Source organism: Delphinapterus leucas, chromosome 1 (genome assembly GCF_059928025.1).
Source record: "Delphinapterus leucas isolate spDelLeu-1000000601 "Yukka" chromosome 1, BTC_Dleu_Yukka2, whole genome shotgun sequence".
Taxonomy (NCBI): Eukaryota; Metazoa; Chordata; class Mammalia; order Artiodactyla; family Monodontidae; genus Delphinapterus; species Delphinapterus leucas.
The window spans coordinates 65,418,594-65,440,936 of NC_143129.1; the positions used below are offsets into that span (position 1 = coordinate 65,418,594).

General features: G+C 33.9%; 1 protein-coding gene across 2 annotated transcripts in view; it reads left to right on the forward strand.

The window, feature by feature from the left end:
• KIFAP3 (kinesin associated protein 3) overlaps positions 1-22,343 on the forward strand; it is a 165,294-nt gene that overhangs the window by 73,443 nt on the left and 69,508 nt on the right. For both annotated transcript variants that reach the window (XM_089911285.1, XM_022560136.3), the window contains exon 11: positions 17,953-18,053. In XM_089911285.1, coding sequence (XP_089767411.1) covers positions 17,953-18,053 — 101 coding nt within the window. The remainder of the gene's footprint in view (positions 1-17,952; positions 18,054-22,343) is intronic.

The following is a 22,343-nucleotide window of genomic DNA, read 5'->3' on the forward strand; positions in this document are numbered from 1 at the left end:
GGGTTTTTATCATAAATGGGTGTTGAATTTTGTCAAAAGCTTTTTCTGCATCTGTTGAGGTCATATGGTTTTTCTCCTTCAATTTGTTAATATGGTGTATCACATTGATTGATTTGCATATATTAAAGAATCCTTGCATCCCTGGGATAAACCCCAGTTGATCATGGTATATGATCCTTTTAATGTGCTGTTGGATTCTGTTCGCTAGTATTTTGTTGAGGATTTTTGCATCTATTTTCATCAGTGATATTGGCCTGTAGTTTTCTTTCTTTGTGACATCTTTATCTGGTTTTGGTATCTGGGTGATGGTGGCCTTGTAGAATGAGATTGGGAGTGTTCCTCCCTCTGCTATATTTTGGAAGAGTTTGAGGATAGGTGTTAGCTCTTGTCTAAATGTTTGATAGAATTCACCTGTGAAGCCCTCTGGTCCTGGGCTTTTGTTTGCTGGAAGACTTTTAATCACAGTCTCAATTTCAGTGCTTCTGATTGGTCTGTTTATATTTTCTGTTTCTTTGTGTTTCAGTCTCAGAAGGTTGTGCTTTTCTAGGATTTGTCCATTTCTTCCAGGTTGTCCATTTTATTGGCATATAGTTGGTTGTAGTAATCTCTCATGGTCCTTTGTATTTCTGCAGTGTCAGTTGTTACTTCTTTTTCATTTCTAATTCTGTTGATTTGAGTCTTCTCCCTTTTTTTCTTGATGAGTCTGGCTAATGGTTTATCAATTTTGTTTATCTTCTCAAAGAACCAGCTTTTAGTTTTATTGATCTTTGCTATCAAATGTTTATATGTTTTTTGCTTGATAACTTTATTTCCTCCTTTGCCTTCCACTTACAAATCATGGAAGCAATGACAATCATGTGTAGTAAACAAAAGAGAATATCTTCTGATATTCCAGGATTAAGGAAAGGGAGAAAACGTACATACTGAAGAGAAATTAAAATATACTAGAACAGTGCCTTCCAACTTCTATAAAATGCTTCAAAATGTCTACACATGTTCAGAATACCTACAAGTATTTCACATGCTTTTTATTTAATTATTTAATGCCACTGTTATTTTCAATTGTTTTTCATTTAAATTATGGGTTAAATAAGCTTATGTAGGTCCTTTCTTTGTGTTTTTGTTTGTTTTTGGGTTTTTTTGGCGGTACGCGGGCCTCTCACTGTTGTGGCCTCTCCCGTTGCGGAGCACAGGCTCCGGACGCGCAGGCCCAGCGACCATGGCTCACGGGCCCACCTGCTCCACGGCATGTGGGATCTTCCCGGACCGGGGCACGAACCCATGTCCCCTGCATCGGCAGGCAGACTCCCAACCACTGTGCCACCAGGGAAGCCCTGTAGGCCCTTTTATAAGGTGAGCCTATGCGGGAAAAAAATCTTCCAAATTCCAAGTAACTGATTCAGTATGAACTTTTGGAACATAACCATTTTGTAAACTTCAGAATTGTTACTTTTTTATTAGGTCCTCAAAATAGCCCTTTTATCCATCACTTCCCAGAAAAACCTATTTATCAAATGTATTAGTCAGGAGGACAAGCCTATGATTATTAATAAATAACCCTAATATCTCAGTAGCTTAAAATAGAAAAAAGTTTTATTTTTTGCTTGTATTTATATCCACTATAAGTAAGTAGAAACTGCTGGTTCGTGTTAGTATCAGTCAAGGACCCACTAACAAAGCCTCCAGGTCACTGTGGCATCGGGGAAGGGAAAACAGAGAAAATGGTTAATTGCAAACTTAAAGGCTTCCCCTTTGAAGTAACAAATATCATTTTTGTTTACATTTCCATTGATAAAGCAAATCACATAGCCATGTAGAACTTTAAGTGGGGTAGGCAAATGCCTGGAAGGATTAGAAGTGGAACATTGGTAAGCATGCAGCCTAATGATCCTGAAAGATATTTTTAAATTTTTCTGAATTTTAGCTGGGTTTCCAGGATTACCAGAATCTCTTAAAGAGTATATCCTGAGACATTATTGCAGATATTACCGTATGTAGTATACCTTGCCACTGTAGTGGCACAGAGCACTTTGAATAAAAGCTAGAATTCTGGAGCCAGGCTATATTGAATATTGGCTTTATCAGTTACTAGCTATGTGATATTGTACAAATTACTTAACCCATATGTCAGTTTTCTGATCTCCGGTATGTAGATAATAATGGTACATATTAATAGGGAAGGGTTAAATGATATAATGCAGTAAATATTAGTGAATATAAAAATATTATAAGTGAAATTAATGTAAATATATGTAGAACACAAATAATTGTTATCCAGAAATGGGTCTTTTTTGATAAGTATGTTTTCCAGGCTTAAATCATTAAGGGTATTTAATCATTTTGTATTTAAAAATTGATTACATTGTTCTTAAATATTTTCTTAAGTTTACCTTAATACATAAACATAATTTAAATTTTTATTGAGAAGCAGTATAATGTTGTAGGGGTTAAAACCGTGGGCTTTGGAGCCAGAGTGCCTGGCTCAAGTGCTATATAAGTAATTGCTATTTTTTTCATTATCATTGATTCAAATTTGTAATTCTGAAGATAATTTATGATACAGGGCTGTAAATATTACTATGCTCAAGTACTTCCCTTTGCTAAATGGCCCCAGAATGCTATGTATTTTTAATTTTTATGTACAGTTTTTCTGTTTTCCTCACTTGTCCTTGGCTGTCACTTCTCATTTCTTTTGTACCAGCAGCAATTCCATGGCAGCAATTTTCCTTTCCTCTAATGATATATTTCTAATCTCCTGTGGTCTTGGAAACCGACAACTGAACTTATTTGAAATCTGTATTTTATTAAAAATGAAATTCCAAATGAATGCCCAAAGGGTTCTCTTCCTAGTAACCTTTATTGCATGGACCTTGTAACATTTCTTTTGACTGTGAAGAACCTATTTTGTTTGATTGTACTCTTTGCTGTGTTCAGAGAAATTATATGTAGGGTATACTAAATGATTTCCTGATAAATGATTAACAGAATGGTTATTTTTACATTTGTTAATGTATATGTTATATGTGCGGAAAATTAAATCAACTCCTAACACAATAAACTAAACTTCTCAATTGAGTAGTTCAAGATATATTTAATATCTCTCATTTTTGGCCACTACAATTGTATAGAAGTTGGAATTATAGAGAGCATAGATTTTAAAGGCATAGGAAATAATTCATCTAGAGCAGTGCCTTTCAAATATCTTTTACCCCAGACTATAGTATTATGTTGTACATTGCAACCCAGTACTCACATGTGTATGTGATGTATATGTATATATGTATATTAATATACACTATATTTTGTGATATATATTACACACTGTGTTTAATATATGTAATTTTTTAAACGTTCATGAAGCACTATATTGCCATTTCTATGTGCAATGCACTATATTTTCTATTTTTTCTATTCTTTTTAAATTCTACTTATGACTTAATCATTGATTTTATGTCCTCTGATTTGATGTTCAGTTAGAAAACTGAAATAGGGGAAGTGATTAGACGTCTTTTCCTTCAAATCTTCAGAAATATCACTGTCTCTTTTGGATTTTTAATGTGTTGAACAGTAGATAATCTAAATTATCTAGGTTACTCCTTGGCTAGTACTTGGAATGATTCCGTGGAATTGAAATTTTTTTTGAAAGGGAAAGAAAAACCTTCTGTAAATCAAATATTTAAAGAATTTGAGGTACATTTTCTTCACTGTAGTTATGGAGAAGGAATTAAAGAGCATGTAGTTTATAATATGACTGGTCAGTTTGCTTTTTTCATTAGATAAAAATTCTTTGTTTATTATATGTTCACGTTGACAAATGACTGTCTGAATTTAAAATTACCCATTTATATATAGAAATCACTTAATTTTTAAAAGATGCAAAAAATGTAGAAGCACTTTTGTAGAGCTATATATCTGGTAGAACTTTTCAGAAGTGATTTTTAAGGGATGCTGTTTCAACTGGAAATGCTATCAGATATTAAATAGGTTTTCTTTATTATTATTTGGGGACCCCATAACTGAAAAATCTTTTTATACTTAATAATAAATTATTTTAACTAGAGTATAATGAATCATGAATATTTCAGGCTCTAATAAAGCTGTGCTATATGAACATTTAATCCCCTTCCCTTGTGTCCTGAAACATTTAACTAGTACATTGCGACCCCTGCTGTTGTGAGAATTGCCAAATAACTGGAAAAAAAATATGTACTTGAGGAAGGTTTTGTGATTTGAATAATTACTAAAGGTAAAGAGGTTATGTTATAGCTCAGCTCTTTTGCCATGTGAGGCTCTGAACAGAACCAAATATTGTAGTTCAACAGAACTAAAAATTATATTGATATTGTTTTATCATATGAGTATTTCACTTAGAAATTTTGAATTTAGCTTTTTCCTTTGACATCAGGGACACATAAAAGGATTAATAAGGAATTTTAGAAATCATCATTTAAAATGTTCTTTCTCAACTTATCCTGAAATTAATTTGCTTGAATAGTTTTGATCTTTTCCTAGGCATAGAGAAAGAAGGCATTATTTCCCCAAATATTTCAAAATTTTTACTTGGGTCCTTGGAAAACCTTATATCTAAAGGTTATAAAAGCTTATATCTAAATTCCTTTGTTTTTATTTTCCTAAATACCACCAAAATTATTCATTTCTTATTTCACTTTTTGATATTTTATTTTCCTAAGATTTCATAAAGATCTTAAATTTATCTCTGCTTAGTTCAGTATCAATCTATAATCTTTTCAGTACTATTAATCCCTGTACGTGACATAGTTTCTTATGCTTAGTAACTTTATGTTACCATCTGGGAGACCTATCATAGCCAAGGGTTTCATCAATTGTGATTATTTGCAAATTGAATTGGACCTACGAAGTTTGGCTTTACTTATGTAATTGTTAGACAGTTCAGGTTTTTTATGATATTGAGTTAACTTTTTAAAGTGTTCAAAGATTTTTTGGCTCATCTAAGAATCAGATCATTAAAAAAAATATTCCCTTGTCATAAGTCCTTAAACCGTTTGACATTGATATGTCTCAAGAGTGCTTCCTTATGTCAGAATATCCTGGGTTGGGAGATGGCAAGGAAATTCCTTGTCGTAGTGTATTCTTCAGTTCCCTGGAGAATGCACTGACAGTGTTTCAAAAGTAACTTGAAAAACTAAATTTTCTTAGCTTTCTGTCGAATGCAACCAGGCAAATAATGTTTTTCTTATTTGCCTCTCAGTTGCTTTGGCTTGGATGTTTCATATGCTGAGTATTGTTTAATGTGCTTGGGGATGATGTTAGCACAGAAGCAAGCATAAAAATACAACTGAAATGTATTCTTTGGAAGATCCTAGTTCAGCATGACATCGCATCGTGCATAAAGCTTAAACATCACAGAGACAGTGCATTACAGGGTCCATACTTAATAATTTTATTAAAAAACTGCCAAATTTCACTGATGAACTCTTTGGGACAATTTTGAGTTAATTGACAGTTTTTCTTCCCCCTTTGTGAATGACATTGATATGTATTTTAAATTGCGTGATGTCTGAGTTTTCATGTCAGCCTTTCAGTTTTTAACTTGATTTTCAAAGGAATTTAAACTCACGGGAATAAACCTTACAAAATATACAGGTCTTATCCTATAAACATGAATTTTTGGATTTGTTAAAACAAAAATAGAATAGGCACAACAACCTAATGGTTAGGCAGATTAGGTAGCTACCTGTAAATTATAGACAATCACCACTTTCCACACTTTCTCTGCTGTTTTATAAGTTCCCTGTTTATTAGGTGATTGTTGTAATTCAATGATTAGTGCATCAGTTTTCAAACTTTTGGTCTCGGGACATTTTAATACTCTCAACAATAACTGAGGACCCCCAGAGATTTTTTGTTTATGTGGAGTTATATTTATGGATGTTTATTGTATTCAAAAATAAAATTGAAAAAGTGTTACATATTTATTTTAAAATAACCTGCTACATGTTAACATAAATATTTTTATGAAAAATAACTTTTCTAAAACAAAACAAAAAATACTGAGAGGAGTGGACATAATTTTACTTCTGCAAATCTCTTTATAGTCAGACGTAATAGACAACAGCTGGCTCTCATATCTCCCTCAACAATATGCTGTGAAATCGTATGTCATATATGTCACGTATATTATGTCATGTAGCCTCTTATGAAATAATGAGAGTAAAAAAATGAAAATAATATATTATGATTGTTATAAAAATGGTGTGACTTTGTGGATCCCCTTTCGGGGTCCTCAAACCACATTTTGAAAACCAATGAATTAGAGCATTCTTTTAAAGCTTTTAATTCCCATTAAATGCAAACACTTGTGGCAGTAACAATACATCGGGAGTCTCAAACTAGCAGGTTAAATGTAGCTAGAAGGCATGTTTGGTTTTCCCCAAATATATTTTCTTAATTTTATATTTGGATTTCTAGGCAAGACCCAAACACTCCCGTTTCCATAGGATAATCCTTATTTTCTCTTATACTTAGACATTTAGTTATATTTCTTTCCTTGCCCTTTGGACCACTCACATATTAGTAACAATTTCTTTGGTGCTTCGTGAAGGGAGTTGGGGGATGGATGTCATGGTGTAGGAAAATGGAGGTGGAAGACCCTGAGCACAGAGGGACAGAAACATACAGAAAATTCTGGATAATCAGTACTAGACCTTTAATGCTGCCCAGCAGTCATACTACATTTTCTTTGTCTAGTCATTCTCCCACTCTTTTAGGTGAGAATTTCATTTCTCTACCTTCTTCTAAATCCAACACCTTATCCTCATCCTCATCTCATTACCTTGTTTTGCTTCCTGTTTCACTGAGAAAATAGAAGCAGTCAGAAAGAATTTCCATGAGTTTCTCTTGCCACAGTTACCCTCCTGCCTACATCTGTGTCTATACTTTGCTTCTACTCTTACCATAAGCCATGCTGCCTCCCTATTTCATTCTCTCGCCTACTCAAGATTCTTGCTCCAGCAGTTCTCCTCTCTGTTCCACATCATTAATTTTTCCCTCTCTATTAGATTATTGCTATTGACATACAAATATACTATTATTTCATCCATCTTAATATTCTTCTTGACTCTTCACTCTTTTACCTTTAGCTGTCATCTCATTTCTTTTCTTCCCTATCTGTGTAAACTTTGATGCCTTTACATTTGAGAGTTGTGAATCTATGCTAATTTGCTGAAACTAATTTTATTGGTTATGGCAGAAATATTAGGATTCCTAGATTCAGTAGCACATTGTCGTGCCTGTTTCATAATTCCACATGAATCATTTCAAAATGGATCCAAATGTTAGACCATATTCTCTTCAGTGGAAGGTAAATTAGAGTTTCTAAAGTGCTCGAAATGGATATAAATTTTTCTACATTCTGTGAGTAGACCCAGAATGGTTTTGAGAGTAAGGATGGCACCTGATTCATCTTGATCTAGATTACATTAGGTCATCTGGGTTTCAGGGCATTTTCCAAGGCTGTAGAAAGATTTTATCAACATGTAGGGAGTCAGACCAGGTCAAGAGTTAAGTGATAAATGTTTGATTTCTTCCGGTTGAGACAAGTCTGATTTCCCTTATTGTTGGATATTGCCAGAGTAGATACTGTTAGACTCTAAACTTTGATCACTTAAAAATTAAGGGTTATTTTCTGTGACCATTCTGTCATATGTCCTTAAAAGAAAATTGAAAAAGTTAAGTTCTGAACACCTTTGAAATTCCCCCATAATGTTAAATTTACTTTTTTCATTATATATTAATGACTTAATTTATAATTTTTAAAGTATCATAAAATGAAGACATAAAGCTTGTCTTTATTTTTTAAAGAGAATAATGTTTTATAAATGACCTTTTCTGACTTATTAAAAACTGGAAATGGTCAAAATATTTTCCAGTTAGGAGGTATTTCCCATTTTTAAAAAACTAAGTTGCGTTTATGATGATTTCTTTAAGAAACTTAAAGTAGATTTTTTTTTTATAACTTCATTTGGCCTGTTGATTACAAAACTGTTATGGAATTTCACACATCTATTTCAGTACACAGCTCATCATAGACTACTGCGCTGTTTCTCATTTTAATAGGTCTCGTTTATCCTATAAATAAACCTACATTTTCTTACCTGATCAAGTGAGCAAACAATAGGGGTCAGATGTGGCAAACACTTTAACAAAAAGCATATGTCTGGCCGTCAGGGTGAAGTAGAGTCATATCAAGATTGCTTGAAGTTATTAATGGCAGTAAAATTTATGCTTCCTCCTGTTTTCCCAATTAAATCAAGAAGCCTTTTTTCTTCGGATTCTTCTATCACCAGCTGGTTCCAATACTCTGTGTGTGAATATTGCCTGGGGTCTCTCCATTTCTAGGTGGTAAAAGCTGACCAAAGCACATTAAGTCAATGATGTGGACCTGTAGGCTAGAAAGCAGCCATTGTTAAGGGCTTTATTTTGGCCCTTATCTTTTGTACTACAAGTATGCATATTTTGTAGGGTGTATTATAAATAAGTGTTGTAGTATGCTCTGGATAAAAGAACACTACAGACAAGGTAATAGAATAATTGAAACATGTTGAAAATATTTTAAAAATAAACTACATGACGAAATGTACAGTTGTACATACTAAAAGAGAGTGAAATATATCAAAAGTGCTGAATTTTAGAGTACTTATTTCATGAATACATCTTAATGTGACAAAGCTATTAAGCTTAATGGTAGATTTACAATTTTAGTTTTTTATAGTTTTTAAATTAAGTAATTTAGCACAAGAAACATTTATCCATGAACCACTGTATCACAAAACTATTGTTATGCTTGTTTTCATACTGATCATCGTAACCTATAAATTCTGACATTTCCCCCCCGTACTCACGGTTAAAAAACCGTTGGCTTTTATCTATTCATTTCAAATCTCTGTTAGATTTGACTGAACAAATCCATTCTAGAAGAGAAGACTATCCAGTAGAGTTGCAATCTTAAAAATTGGTCTTTCCAAATTCAAGTTTTAACTAAGGCTATGTATCTAGTCATGCTGGTTATGTATCTGCAGTATGTGCGCTAATAAGTTAAACATAAAATGATATGGAAACGTGTACAAAAGATCATCTAATCTACCTGCAGTATATTTTTAGTGTATTTCAGTGTAGTCAATATATGTGTTCAATAATTGTTGCAATTATCTTTTTTTTTTTTTCTTTTTTTGCGGTATGCGGGCCTCTCACTTTTGTGGCCTCTCCCGTTGCAGAGCACAGGCTCTGGACGCACAGGCTCAGCAGCCTTGGCTCAAGGGCCCAGCCGCTCTGCGGCATGTGGGATCTTCCCGGACCGGGGCACGAACCCGTGTCCCCTGCATCGGCAGGCGGACTCTCAACCACTGTGCCAGCAGGGAAGCCCTGCAATTATCTTTTAAGTGGTGGTTTTGCCTGTGGCATTTTCACTATAGTGATAGCGCTTTAAAGGCTCCAACTCTACAGTAAACTTAAAGGCAGTTGTGATTTTTGAAGTATGTTGTACTCACATAGACTTTCTAGGGGTAATTTATCACCTTAATGCTGCTCTATTCTAATGTAGGGGTGCTTATATCCCCACTTATCTTTTCATGGACCCTTTGTGACTTCGAAGGGAGTTTTCTACTTTGAACGAAGACGTGGAGTGCAGAAGGGAATGAGAACCTGGCTAATAATGTGACCCATAATTTGTGTTCTCATTCTGCTTTTACCAAGTATTGGGCTGGGTCTACTGCAGCAGCGGAAATTTGGCTTCGAGTTCTGGTGTTCAGAACTCATATTTCTGCTTGACTGAACTGTGAATGGAAAATCCCAAGTATCTTACAAAATTAGTAGCTAAATGGCGTTTTCACTAATCACTTTAGAGATGGAAAAAACTGAAGACATTTTAAAATTCAGAACCCATCAGCATGTGCTTCCCCTTTAATTGGCAGAAAATCGATCGTGAGAGCAGTCCAGAGAGCTGACTTTTTTTCTCCTTCAGTTGCTCCAGCTGAACTACAGCTGCAAATTTCTTTAAAAAGAAAAAAAAAAATCTTGAACGTATAAGTGCAATAATTCCCACAAAATCAGTTGCTGGAGTTAATGACCAGTTTGTTAAGGCATTAACTGCCCTCAGCTGGGAATGACCAGTTTTGAGGGGAATGGCTGCACAACTGCTAAGATAATTCAGTAACGCGTTCAAATAATGATCCAGCTAATTAACAGTGAATTTCTGTGGAAATCCTATCGAAGTACTTATGGCCTCTGCATTTAATAGCCGGTGAGTTCATCATGATTCATGTTTATTATCATAAATACCAAAGCAATCATAATGACTAGGCCATTTTATTTTCACCGTGGCCTTATTACTTGAACAGATCTGACTAAGCCACCTATAGTCATTAAGGACCTAGTTCTCAAAATATTCAGCCTTTTCACTGCTCTGCTCAAAATTCACAGAACCTTTGGTGCTATGCCAGCATAGCGACTATTGGCAGACTGTTTTAACTAGGGAATAATTGATGTCTGTAAGTCTTAAAGGAGCCCTTTTGAAATGTCTGCCATTGGTATGATGTGGAGAAATCATAGTTGGTTAGCTGGAGTTTATGGTTCTTCATCATGAATTCTTATGGGAAAATCATAACTCCCAGCCCCAAATTCGTTTAGGATATGCAAGATTTTTTTTTGAGTTTTATTTTTTTAAGAACTCAGATATCCAATGAATGAAGAAGACTATTATTAGCTTATAATAAGGGATAAGCTTTAATTTTACTTGGACCATTTAATCTCTCTTAATTTCTGTTCATTGCTATGTGATCTTTAAATTAGTCTTTAAGTAATAATAAATGTTGGCTGCCAGAAAACCTCTACTTTCTGTGTGCAGCTGTGTTTGAAGAGATGAATTTAGGTTATTTCCAGACATCTTCCCCCTCCAGGTATTCACTTTTCTCCTACAATATTTTGTCCTTTTGCTGTAGCTGTCAGATATCTGCTAGATACCGTAAAGTTATAGGCTGTGTTTTTATCAAGCAATTAATCACTTGTATAATCATTTATGATTCAATGAATATGATACCTGTGGTTTATATACTATAATCTTCCTTCATACATTGCAGTTCTTTAGAGGAGATTGGAAATATGTGATTTGAAACAATAAGATATGAATTAGAATCATCAAGGTAACATATGGGTAACAAGCATTTATAAAATATTTCCATCTTTTTTTCTGAATATAAAACCAAGTGTCATCTTGTATCTTTTTCATTCCCTAAATAAATACAAAGTGAGAAGAAAATCAATTTTATAGGTATTTGTAAATCAATTGATTGAATTCTAGGGAACCTTTACCCAGATAAAATCTAGAAGACGTATCAGCAACCTGGGTTATATAGACTTCTGAGTACAATATTGTAGTCCCTTATATCTGTCATCACCTCCTTTCACACTTTCCTCAAGGGAAAAAAAAAATCTCTGGTCATATTCCAGTTTTCTTTTGTTTGGTTGTGCTCAGCTCAAACAAATGGGGAAACACCTGTACGTTTTATTTGCCTGGGACATGAAACTTAAAGGTAAATGAAGTAATATAGCTAATAGTGAGGTTTGTCTTCTGTGTTCTCAGACTTCTCTCTCTGTGTCCTTTCATAGTTTTGTACCCCGTCGCCTCCATAACTATTCCCCACTCGAGGAGTGAAATTAAGTTCTGTTACAGACAAGGAAGTATGAAAGAAGGAAGAGAGGTTCACAGTGTGTTTGTGGTAGTGGTGGTGGAGGAACACATACTGATGATAATAATCTGTCCTTTGATTATTTTCTTTTCCCAATTTTTGTTCTGATTAAGGGATTTATAACCCTATGAGACTGATGAAGGGTCCTTATCAGATACTGGTCACTGAGTGGAGCCTTGAAGGATGCGGTGACTCTCCTAAGCCCGTACTTTGGGTATAGCAGAGCTTTATAGGAAAGTGACTAGGGACAAGTGGCTCAACCATAGGCTCAGAATATACCTGTGAACCCTGTCTAGCTCGTCTCAGAGGAATCTTGGCTGCCTCTTAAACCTACATTATCTCTAACTGTGGTCAGATCTTGAGGATAGAAACCACAAAGACAACATATATAATAGGGGAATGTGAAAATAGTGTTCTATTGGTAAAACAGAAAAGTGTTATTATCAACATAATAATACTAAGAAATGACATTTATTGATTCAGTTTATTGTGTGTCAAACTCAGTACTAATTGTTTTACCAGGATTCTTTCACCTAATCTTCACATAACAACTCTTTGAGATAGGTACAGTTGTTATTCCAGTTTCACAGATGAAGAAACTGAAGCACAGAGAATTTAAATAACACTCAAAAGGCCATTTATGCTAGTAAGTGGCAGAGCCACAAATTGAACCCAAGCAGTCTGCCTCCAGAGCCTGAGATTTGAACCACAGCATTTTACTACCTCTGTTTACCACTCTACTCAACTTTTAAGCTTCTAGCACCTTGTTTTTCTCATAAAATCAAACACTGCTTGATAGCAGTTCTTGTCCAATTCAGTGAGAGTGAGTTTCAGAACTGCTATATAGATCTAGTCCCCCAAACTGCTTGGGGGATAATGCAGTTTGTCCCTGTCAAGATCTTTCATCCATTGGAACCTGTTGCATCTGGGCTCAGGTACTCTGATAAATAACTGATTGTTTTTCTTCATTTCATCTCCCCTCTTCTCTTCTACCATCTTCTCACCTCTTTCTCCATAGAGTCCCTTCTTAACTGCATTTCCTTTCGGTACTGTGCCACTAAGGAATGATGATAATAATTTATGTTTATTTGGCATTATTTCACCCTTCCTGCTGCTTCCTGGAAGGCTTAGTAGAAAGTACATACACACAGGCTTTGTAGTCCGACCTAGGTTTGAATCTCAGATTGATGAGCTGTGTTTCCTTTTGAAGGATTCATAACCTTAATGAATGTCATTGCCTCACATCCAGATCAAAGATAATACCTACCTCTTCAGTTGTTATAAGGGTTAAATGAGAAAATACATGCTTAACATACAAGAGGAGCTATCAGTTTGCTTAACTCTTTCTCTCTTCCCTTCTCTCAAAGAATTGTAGTTATAAAAAGACTGGCTATCCACGAATCTTTTGGGATAGCCTTGTAATCCTTGAGTTTCTGTTTTCTTCAGTCCTTTAGTTTTAGCACATTTTGGGGGCATGATAATCATTTTAGGTAAAGATTATGGGAAATTAGGCATATGTTCAGAGACTTTTTTTTTTAAATCAAGCTTTATTTTCTAGAGCAATTTAAGGTTCATAGCAAAATTGAGCAGAAAGGACATTAATTTCCCATATACTTCCTGCCCGTCCCCCCAGCCTCCCACCTTTTTTAAAATTAATATTTATTGGAGTTTAGTTGCGTTACATAGGTTTTTAAATAGAAGATCACAGATAAAGAATTAGGAAGGTACGGGAGTACTGCAAGGATCTTTCACTTTTGGCCATGAGTATGGGGAGAGAAGGAGAAAGAGAAAGCACACAAGAGCAGAATTAGAACTGGCAGTAGAATGACTCATCCTACTTTTTGAAACTAGATATTTAGTTTTGCTGTGGAAAAAGAAAGTAATATAAATTATTGTTGAATTTGAGATGTTTCTTGCATATGTTATTCATCTACGTTTTAAAAATTATTGTAATTTTAGGACTTTTCTCTAGACTTTCTATTCTGTCACATATCCTTTATCCTGAGTTATCCTTTGGAAGTGATATAGATATATAATCATATATATATGTGTATGTAATTTGCTCTAGAAGAACCTTCCTTGTTATTCTCTGTATGGGGTACAGATCTCTTAAAGGTGAATCTTTCTTTCCTCTCACCTTACATGAATTGATGTACCACTTTAGAACATTGCATTTTAGAATCCTTTCATTGATAACCAGCAGTAGACAGACAATACTCAAACATAGAATAGTGTCCTTTTTCATTCTTAGTTCCACACTGAATTTTAAAGTCTGATTATTTACTTTGATGTTAAAAAATCTTTTATATTGGATATAGATTTCTATGTTTCTTCTACCATTTATTTAGTAAGTTGTGTGACTTGGAATCCTACTTTTCAGTGAATCCATTACATAGAGAAAATATTTTCAAATAATGTTTTGAAAAAATTAAGTAAGACTAGAACCTACCCACAGCTGAACAACATATAGAAAGAAACTGTAATAGCAGGGAAAGAGACTGTGCCTTCGGAATATGAGTTTGCTGTAGGAACTTACTTGAAAAGATATTAAAGTACCTCAGTCCCTGGAGGAAAATACTGTGAAGTATAATCTGACCAAACCCCTAAGGGATACTTTCCTCTCTGGAGAATAAAATTGGAATTTTTCATTTTTAATCTATGTATCATGCAAACTGATGCAAAGATCTGTTTTCCTATGGCAAGTGTGTTTTATACTAGAATAAGTATAAATGAATGCCTTCAGCGGTGTAAAAATGTGATTTATTAAAATCTATGAGTCTTTTCTATTTAGATTGCTCTGATCCCAAGAGCAAAATACTGGGGTTGGGAACACGCAGTTAGTCTCTACTTTTCTCTTTTTTGGAGTAATTTCAGTTTTTGCATTACATTTTCCTCCAGATATATTTCCTGCATATGTTGTATTCCAAGTGGTTAAGTTAGTGAATTCATAGATTTTTAGTTAAGATGAAAATGTTTACTAGTATGTATTCATCTGACGAACATATGCTAGATTTTATTGTTTTTGTTTTATGCCAAGAAGTCATTTTTACATTGATACTGAAAGCCATAGGAAATAGGCTTTAGCCAAACAATTTAAAAAGATGCAAAAGTCTTGATTTTTAAAAATTCTGTTTTTAAAATGTGTTTTATTCTATCATATGTCAGTATATCTCAGTCTTTTTTACCTGATACTATCATCTTACTTGAAAGACCATTTTACCTTATGATATAAAAATGTTTGAGAGATACTGTAATACACCTCTGGTGAAAATTCTGGAGTCAGAGAAACCTGTGTTCCTCCTCACCCACTTACAAGGCTGTGTAGGAAGTATTTATTTTTCTCCAAGTGTTAAGTTCCTCATCTGAAACATAAGGATGATAAAATTTATTTGACAGATTATTTTGAAGACTCACATTGTTCTTCCTTACCATATGAAATATTTTTCTTTAACATATAAGCTCCAGGAAAGCAACAGGCTAGAGAGAGGGTCACTATATGTTTTTAAAAAACATCTGGAAACTTAAAACACTTTTGTGTCAAATCTGAAAATCTTGTAGAACTAGTAATTTCTGTCTTTGACTAAGCGTGCTTATTTTTTCAGTTTTAGCCTCTGATTTTTTAAACATAACATTGTTTTTTTTCCAGCTTTATTGAGATCTAACTGACATATAACAGTATGTAAGTTTAAGGTGATGACTTGATATATATATATATTGCAAAATATATAAGGTTAGATATAAGGGTAGTTAACTATAAAAGTTACCACTTTAAGATTAGTTACCACATCCATCAACTCACATAATTACTTTTTTTCTGGTTGTAAGAACTTTTAAGATTTACTCTCTTAGCAACTTTCAAATGTACATACAGTATGTTAACTATAGTCACCAGGCTTTTTAGATATTAAAAATAGAATCAATCAGCAGGTATTTATTGAGAAACTTCCATATGCTATACTAAGCCTATAAGAATACCAAGGTATGTCCCGTAAGAATTTCTCACCACCTCATAAAGAGATAACCTAATATCTGAAAAATTCAATAAGAATATAAAATAGTATTTTTAAAAAACACAAAGTATTTTAGTAATTTTATACTATGGTAGACACAAGAATAAAGGTGCTGAATTTATCCTCCATGTCACAATATATTTAAAATTTTCTTGATATGTTATTTATCAACTAAATTTATGTATATCCTTGATTTTGTTTTAAAACTCCAAATATCTCCAAGGATTTCTCATAGCCAAACTTTTTAAAAATAATATTGTTCTTTGGATAAAACCTTTCAGCCAAACTTTTCTAGCTCAAGTTTTGTCACTGACTTTGAGATCATAAATAGATCCTTAAAATATGGTCTTTCTGAAAGCATGTAGAAGAACTACATGACATATTAAAGTCCCATTTTATTTTTCAAATCTATGATATATCATTCACTTTTCTTTTTTCAGTTTCAAGGTGTACGAAACTAGAATAATCTTACCTCAGAAGTTCTGAGACAATCCTTAGACTATGCTTACTATCTCTACCCTTTAGCATTTTATAGTCATGTATTTTTTTTCCATCTTTATTGGAGTATAATTGCTTTACAATGTTGTGTTAGTTTCTGCTGTACAACAAAGTGAATCAGCTATATGTATACATATACCCCCATATCCCCTCCCTCTTGAACCTCCCTCCCACCCTCCCTATCCCACCTCTCTAGGTCATCACAAAGCACTGAGCTGATCTCCCTGTGCTATGGAGCAGCTTCCCACTAGCTATCTATTTTACATTTGGTAGTGTATATATGTCCATGCCACTCTCTCACTTCGCCCCAGCTTCCCCTTCCTGCCCCTGTGTCCTCAAGTCTGTACTCTATGTCTGCGTCTTTATTCCTGCCCTGCCACTAGGTTCATCAGTACCGTTTTTTTAGATTCCATATATATGCTTTAGCATACGGTATTTGTTTTTCTCTTTGTGACTTACTTCACTCTGTATGACAGACTCTAGGTCCATCCACCTCATTACAAATAACTCAATTTCGTTATTTTTTTATAGCTGAGTAATATTCCATTGTATATATGTGCCACATCTTCTTTATCCATTCATCTGTTGATGGACACTTAGGTTGCTTCCACGTCCTGGCTATTGTAAATAGTGCTGCAGTGAACATTGTGGTACATGTATCTTTTTGAATTATGGTTTTCTCAGGGTATATGCCCAGTAGTGAGATTGCTGTGTCATATGGTGGTTCTATTTTTAGTTTTTTAAGGAACCTCCGTTATTGTTTTCCATAGTGGTTGTATCAATTTACATTCCCACCAACAGTGCAGGAGGGTTCTCTTTTCTCCACACCCTCTCCAGCATTTATTGTTTGTAGATGTTTTTGATGATGGCCAGGCCATTCTGACTGGTGTGAGGTGATACCTCATTGTGGTTTTGATTTACATTTCTCTAATGATTAGTGATGTTGAGCGTCTTTTCATGTGTTTTTTGGCAATCTGTATGTCTTCTTTTGGGCATGTATTTTTTTTTAATGTAGCAAATACTATTCTACTTCATTTATTATTTGTTATTTTTCCAGTTTCTGATTCATAAAAATTAAATATACTTTTCGTTTACTATTCCTTATACATTATCACTGTCAGTGAAATGTGTTTATCACATATTTTGATAAAACAGTGAGGATGGGGAGGCCAGTGGCCAAATCTACATTTTAGTGGGCTACTGGGAACAATTAATTCTTAGGTTTGTGGTTAATTTTTTCAAAAATATACCTTGTAAAATACACATAATCTCTTGGAACTTAGTGATATTTCATAGATAGTGTGCTCCAAACTTTGGAATTGAAATAGGGAGCTCAAAATATTTTCTAGGGCTTCCCTGGTGGCGCAGTGGTTAAGAGTCCGCCTGCTGATGCAGGGGACACGGGTTCGTGCCCTGGTCCGGGAAGATCCCACATGCCGTGAAGCGGCTGGGCCCGTGAGCCATGGCCGCTGAGCCTGCACGTCCGGAGCCTGTGCTCTGCAACAGGAGAGGCCACAACAGTGAGAGGCCTGCATACCGCAAAAAAAAAAAAAAAAAAAAAATTTCTAAATTAGGGTTAGTGATTTTTTTTGATTCAGTAGCGTAAAAGTTGTAATGCATTAATTTGAGTGTGTTATACAAAAAAAATTAATTTCTTTGTGGTCATTCCCATGCATGGCATAATATAAAATCTCACCATATCCATGATTTCTTATTTCCAGGCAATGAAAACTACAAACAAATAGCAATGTGTATTCTTTACCACATAAGCATGGATGACCGCTTTAAATCAATGTTTGCATACACTGACTGTATACCACAAGTAAGTGCTTTAAGTGTTTTTTTAAAAAGGCATTCAAAAATATGTTTTTTACTTTCTTCCCTTGATTTGCCAGATAGGTTTTTTTCTTTAAAAGTCCCCTCTTAAAAATAATATAAATTTGTTATATACAATCTAGAAAGTACAGAACATTATAAAAATGAAAGTAACTTTCTGTTATCCCAAACCCAGAGATAACCATTTAAAATTTTGGTACATTTTCTTCTACATAGTTAAAAAAATACTGTTTTGGGATTATATGCCATATGTAATTATATATTGCTTTTTTAACTTAATATATCATTAAGTACCCTCCCATGTCACTGAACATTCTTCATAAATTATTCATAATAGTTGTATACTATTTTATTGCATAAGTGTACCATAATTTAAATATTGTTAAATTGTATAGGTTTTTTTCCAGTTTATCACATAAAAACTGATGTAAGTAAAAGTATGTAAACAAATGAAATAATGTGGAATAAATATCATAGTATGTAAAAGCTTAACCACATCTTGATTTTTTCTTTAGTTTAAATTTCTAAAAGTAGAATTACTAGGTCAAAAGGTATTTTGTGTATTTGACACAATATGGCCAAATTACCTTCTAAGAAGACATGAGTTGATTTTTTTTCCAACTGTCACTTCACTTTGAACAGCACTGCATGCTATCATGTCTCTAAAAATGGAGTGTCTCTATTTCTTTTTATTTGCATTTCTGTGGCTATTGGTGAGGTTGAACATTTTTCACATGCTTATTGTTGATATTATGTTATAAATCATTCATGTCCCTTGATAATTTTTCCATTGGCATGTCAATATTTTAGGATTAATAAATAATATCTCTATATGTAGTAACTATTTTAACTCCTGGTCATATTACAGACATTTCCCAACTTTGTCATTTGCCCTTTAATTTTGTTTGTGGTTGACGGTTTTAATTGCTTTGCGTTCTCTGATGGGAAAATGCTTCATCAAATACTTTTATTTGGGCTTCCCTGGTGGCGCAGTGGTTGAGAGTCCGCCTGCCGATGCAGGGAACACGGGTTCGTGCCCTGGACCGGGAGGATCCCACATGCCGCGGAGCGGCTAGGCCCGTGAGCCATGGCCGCTGGGCCTGCGCGTCTGGAGCCTGTGCTCCACAATGGGAGAGGCCACAACGGTGAGAGGCCCGCGTACCACAAAAAAAAAAAAAAAAACTTTTATTTTTATAGCACTGCTCTCAAGAAAGATTTTTGCTATAACTCAGTTGCTTGATATATTTCATATGTTCGGTTTATTTGTCTTGAAGGAGTTTAGTGATTTTTTTTCATAGACTATAATGGTGGAGATTCTATACATGTGTAATTTTTTTTTTTTTTTGCGGTACGCGGGCCTCTCACTGTTGTGGCCTCTCCCGTTGCGGAGCACAGGCTCCAGACGCGCAGGCTCAGTGGCCATGGCTCACGGGCCCAGCCGCTCCGCGGCATGTGGGATCCTCCCGGGCCGGAGCACGAACCCGTGTCCCCTGCATCAGCAGGCAGACTCTCAACCACTGCGCCACCAGGCATATAGATGTGTAATTTTACTTTTAGGGAATTTACATTCATGGAATCACTATTGTGCCATTAATCTTCATTAAACTGAGCTCTACTAATTTGAATAATATCTGATGATTGGAACACTAGTTAGGCTGATTTTTAATATTATTTTTATAATACGGCTTTCTAAAATAGAAAAAGCAAAATCACAGGATGTATAATATACAATAAAAATAACACTTTTAAAAGACACTTTAGAAGAATATGTATAGTAAGTCATACTTATTAAAGTAATCCTCTTAAGACTCCTACTACATAATTCCTTATTAGCCTAATATAAGTTATTAAATGTATATTATTTTGGGATTAATAGTAATAATATGTATTAATTAATATGTATTACTAATATTTATTAATTAATATTTATTACTAATTAATATTTATTACTACTATAATTAATTATTACTAATAATAGTAGTAATAATTATTATGTAGTAAAAAACAGGCCATAGTTTTTCTTTTTATTAATTCTTATTAATCCTTCTATTCATCCCAAATTAATAACACGGTTCTAAAAATTGAATTTGCTGTTCCAGAATTTTAATACTTTATCTACATGCAATTAAAAAACTGATAAACTCTCAAGGATAATTTCTTAGGCTTTTATACCAGGGGATAAACTAATTATGCTTGTTTACAGAAAGTAGACATCCTACAAATATGCAGCATATTTTATCTAACAAGGCAAGGCTTCTTATAGAGATAACACATGTCAGACTACAGCCGATACAAAGTGTAATCAAACTCTTTGTCAAACAAGTTGTCAATAAAAGAGTAGCCATGTCAAAGGGAGATTACAGGTGATTTACTACAGTCTCACTTCATATGTTCCAAGGGGTTTTGCTTCACAGTTTCAAAGGGTGTTCCTTTTCCAATCCCATTTAATGTCAGAACTTCATTGACTACAGGATATGAATTGGAAAGCAGTGATAAAAGAATAATATTTTTGTCTAGATTGACTGTTTTTATCTAGATTAGATTTTAAAGAGAATAACATTAAATAAAAGAGAAATAAATGTACACTAAAAAGAGATGGGAAACTTTTTTTGTTAAATATTTAATTTGGAGTTACCCTTCCCTCTATACCCTAGAATTTACAATCTCAAACATAAAATGTGAAACTTTGTTTTCAATAAATAATCAGAAATAGAAGCCTGTTTAAGTTACTTTTGAAACATTATTATTATTGCAGTTGAAGACTTTGTAGAAAATTCTCCCGTACCTTTTCAAGGACAACATTCATGCATGTTTCCTTGCCAGATAATTTTCTAACATCAAACATTTCTGCAGTGGGGTTTTCAGAACATTTATGGTCTGTATTTCATGAACAAAATCTTTTAAAATTCATTCAGTGGTCAATGTTTTGGGGTTTTAGTTTATTATATTTTGTTTTTAAAGCTCAACCCTGGTAAGAATAGTGAGGGTATGTTATCAAATTATGTTGTAAACATACTGAAACTTTTTAGTATGAGGCCATATTTTGAGAAACCAAATGGTACTCTAGAATAGTATGTTTGTTCCTAAAGTGCTATCCAGCCTATAACTTGTACTTTGTAAGGCTCAACTTTGGCATATTTGGGGAAAAGTTGACATGGTTTGATTGCCACCCAGTACCAATTGTAAAAATACATTGTAAAATAAAAGAATCATGGAAAGCAAATTTGGGATTACATTGAAATTTCCGAACTTGTTAAATAAAACTATATCTGAAGTTTGGAATATTAATGTAATACTCTGTTCACTTTGAAAGTATGCACATTAATTTTTGTTTAGTAAATATTGTCAAGTATTACAAATGAATTTTTAAAATGAGAAGCCTAAAGTAACTTTGAAAGTAAGAAAGCAGTGGTTCCATTGTCATTCATATTCATTTCAGTGATCAAAAAAAATGTGGGATACGGTCATATTCTTTAATTCCATTAGATACATATGTAAAGGAACTTTATAAACTGTGAAACACTGTACAAAAATAAGGTGCCATTTGTAAATGCTTCTCATTATTTTGGAACCACTCAGAGTCCAGTTTAAATACTCCCTTTCTTCTATCTGTTTTATAGGATAAACCTATACTTTTTAAAATTTCATCAGAATTTTATTAGTCCAAATAAACAATGTGTTAACATTGGGCTCATGGAATAGCATTTCATAAATTAGATTAACCTTAAGAGGTTGTGTCTAGTGCATGATCATGGTCTTTTGGGGGAAAAATGATTCTATTGATTTCTTATTCTTAAAGAGCTGGGCTTTGGTGGAAATAGACTGTGAGATGCTCTAACATAAGCCTATAATTAGAGCTCACTTTTGTAAAATATTTAACATTCAGAGTAGATGTTATAAAGTCAACGTGGCTCATAATCTCTCCCAATATTATGTTGCTTTGCTTCTTTTGTACTTTATTGCCTCTAATTATCCAATATATTCTCATTTTTTCCCTCTATTATGACACTATTTTGTAAAACTTGGGGGTCAGGGCAAGTCTGTCTTTATGTATGATCTTAATGGTCTCAGTGGGTGAATTGTTCCAGGTAAGCGTACTTGGGGATAACCAGGAGTTAATGGTTGTATTCTAATAATAGTTAAGAGTACACATTAACAGTTCATTGTTATTTAGACCTCTAAGATGCATGTTTTGTTTAAATAGGTGCAAATGCCATCCAGATGCTTATGAAAGTATTTATTGGTAATAGAATGGCCAAAGTACATGTTTAGGTAA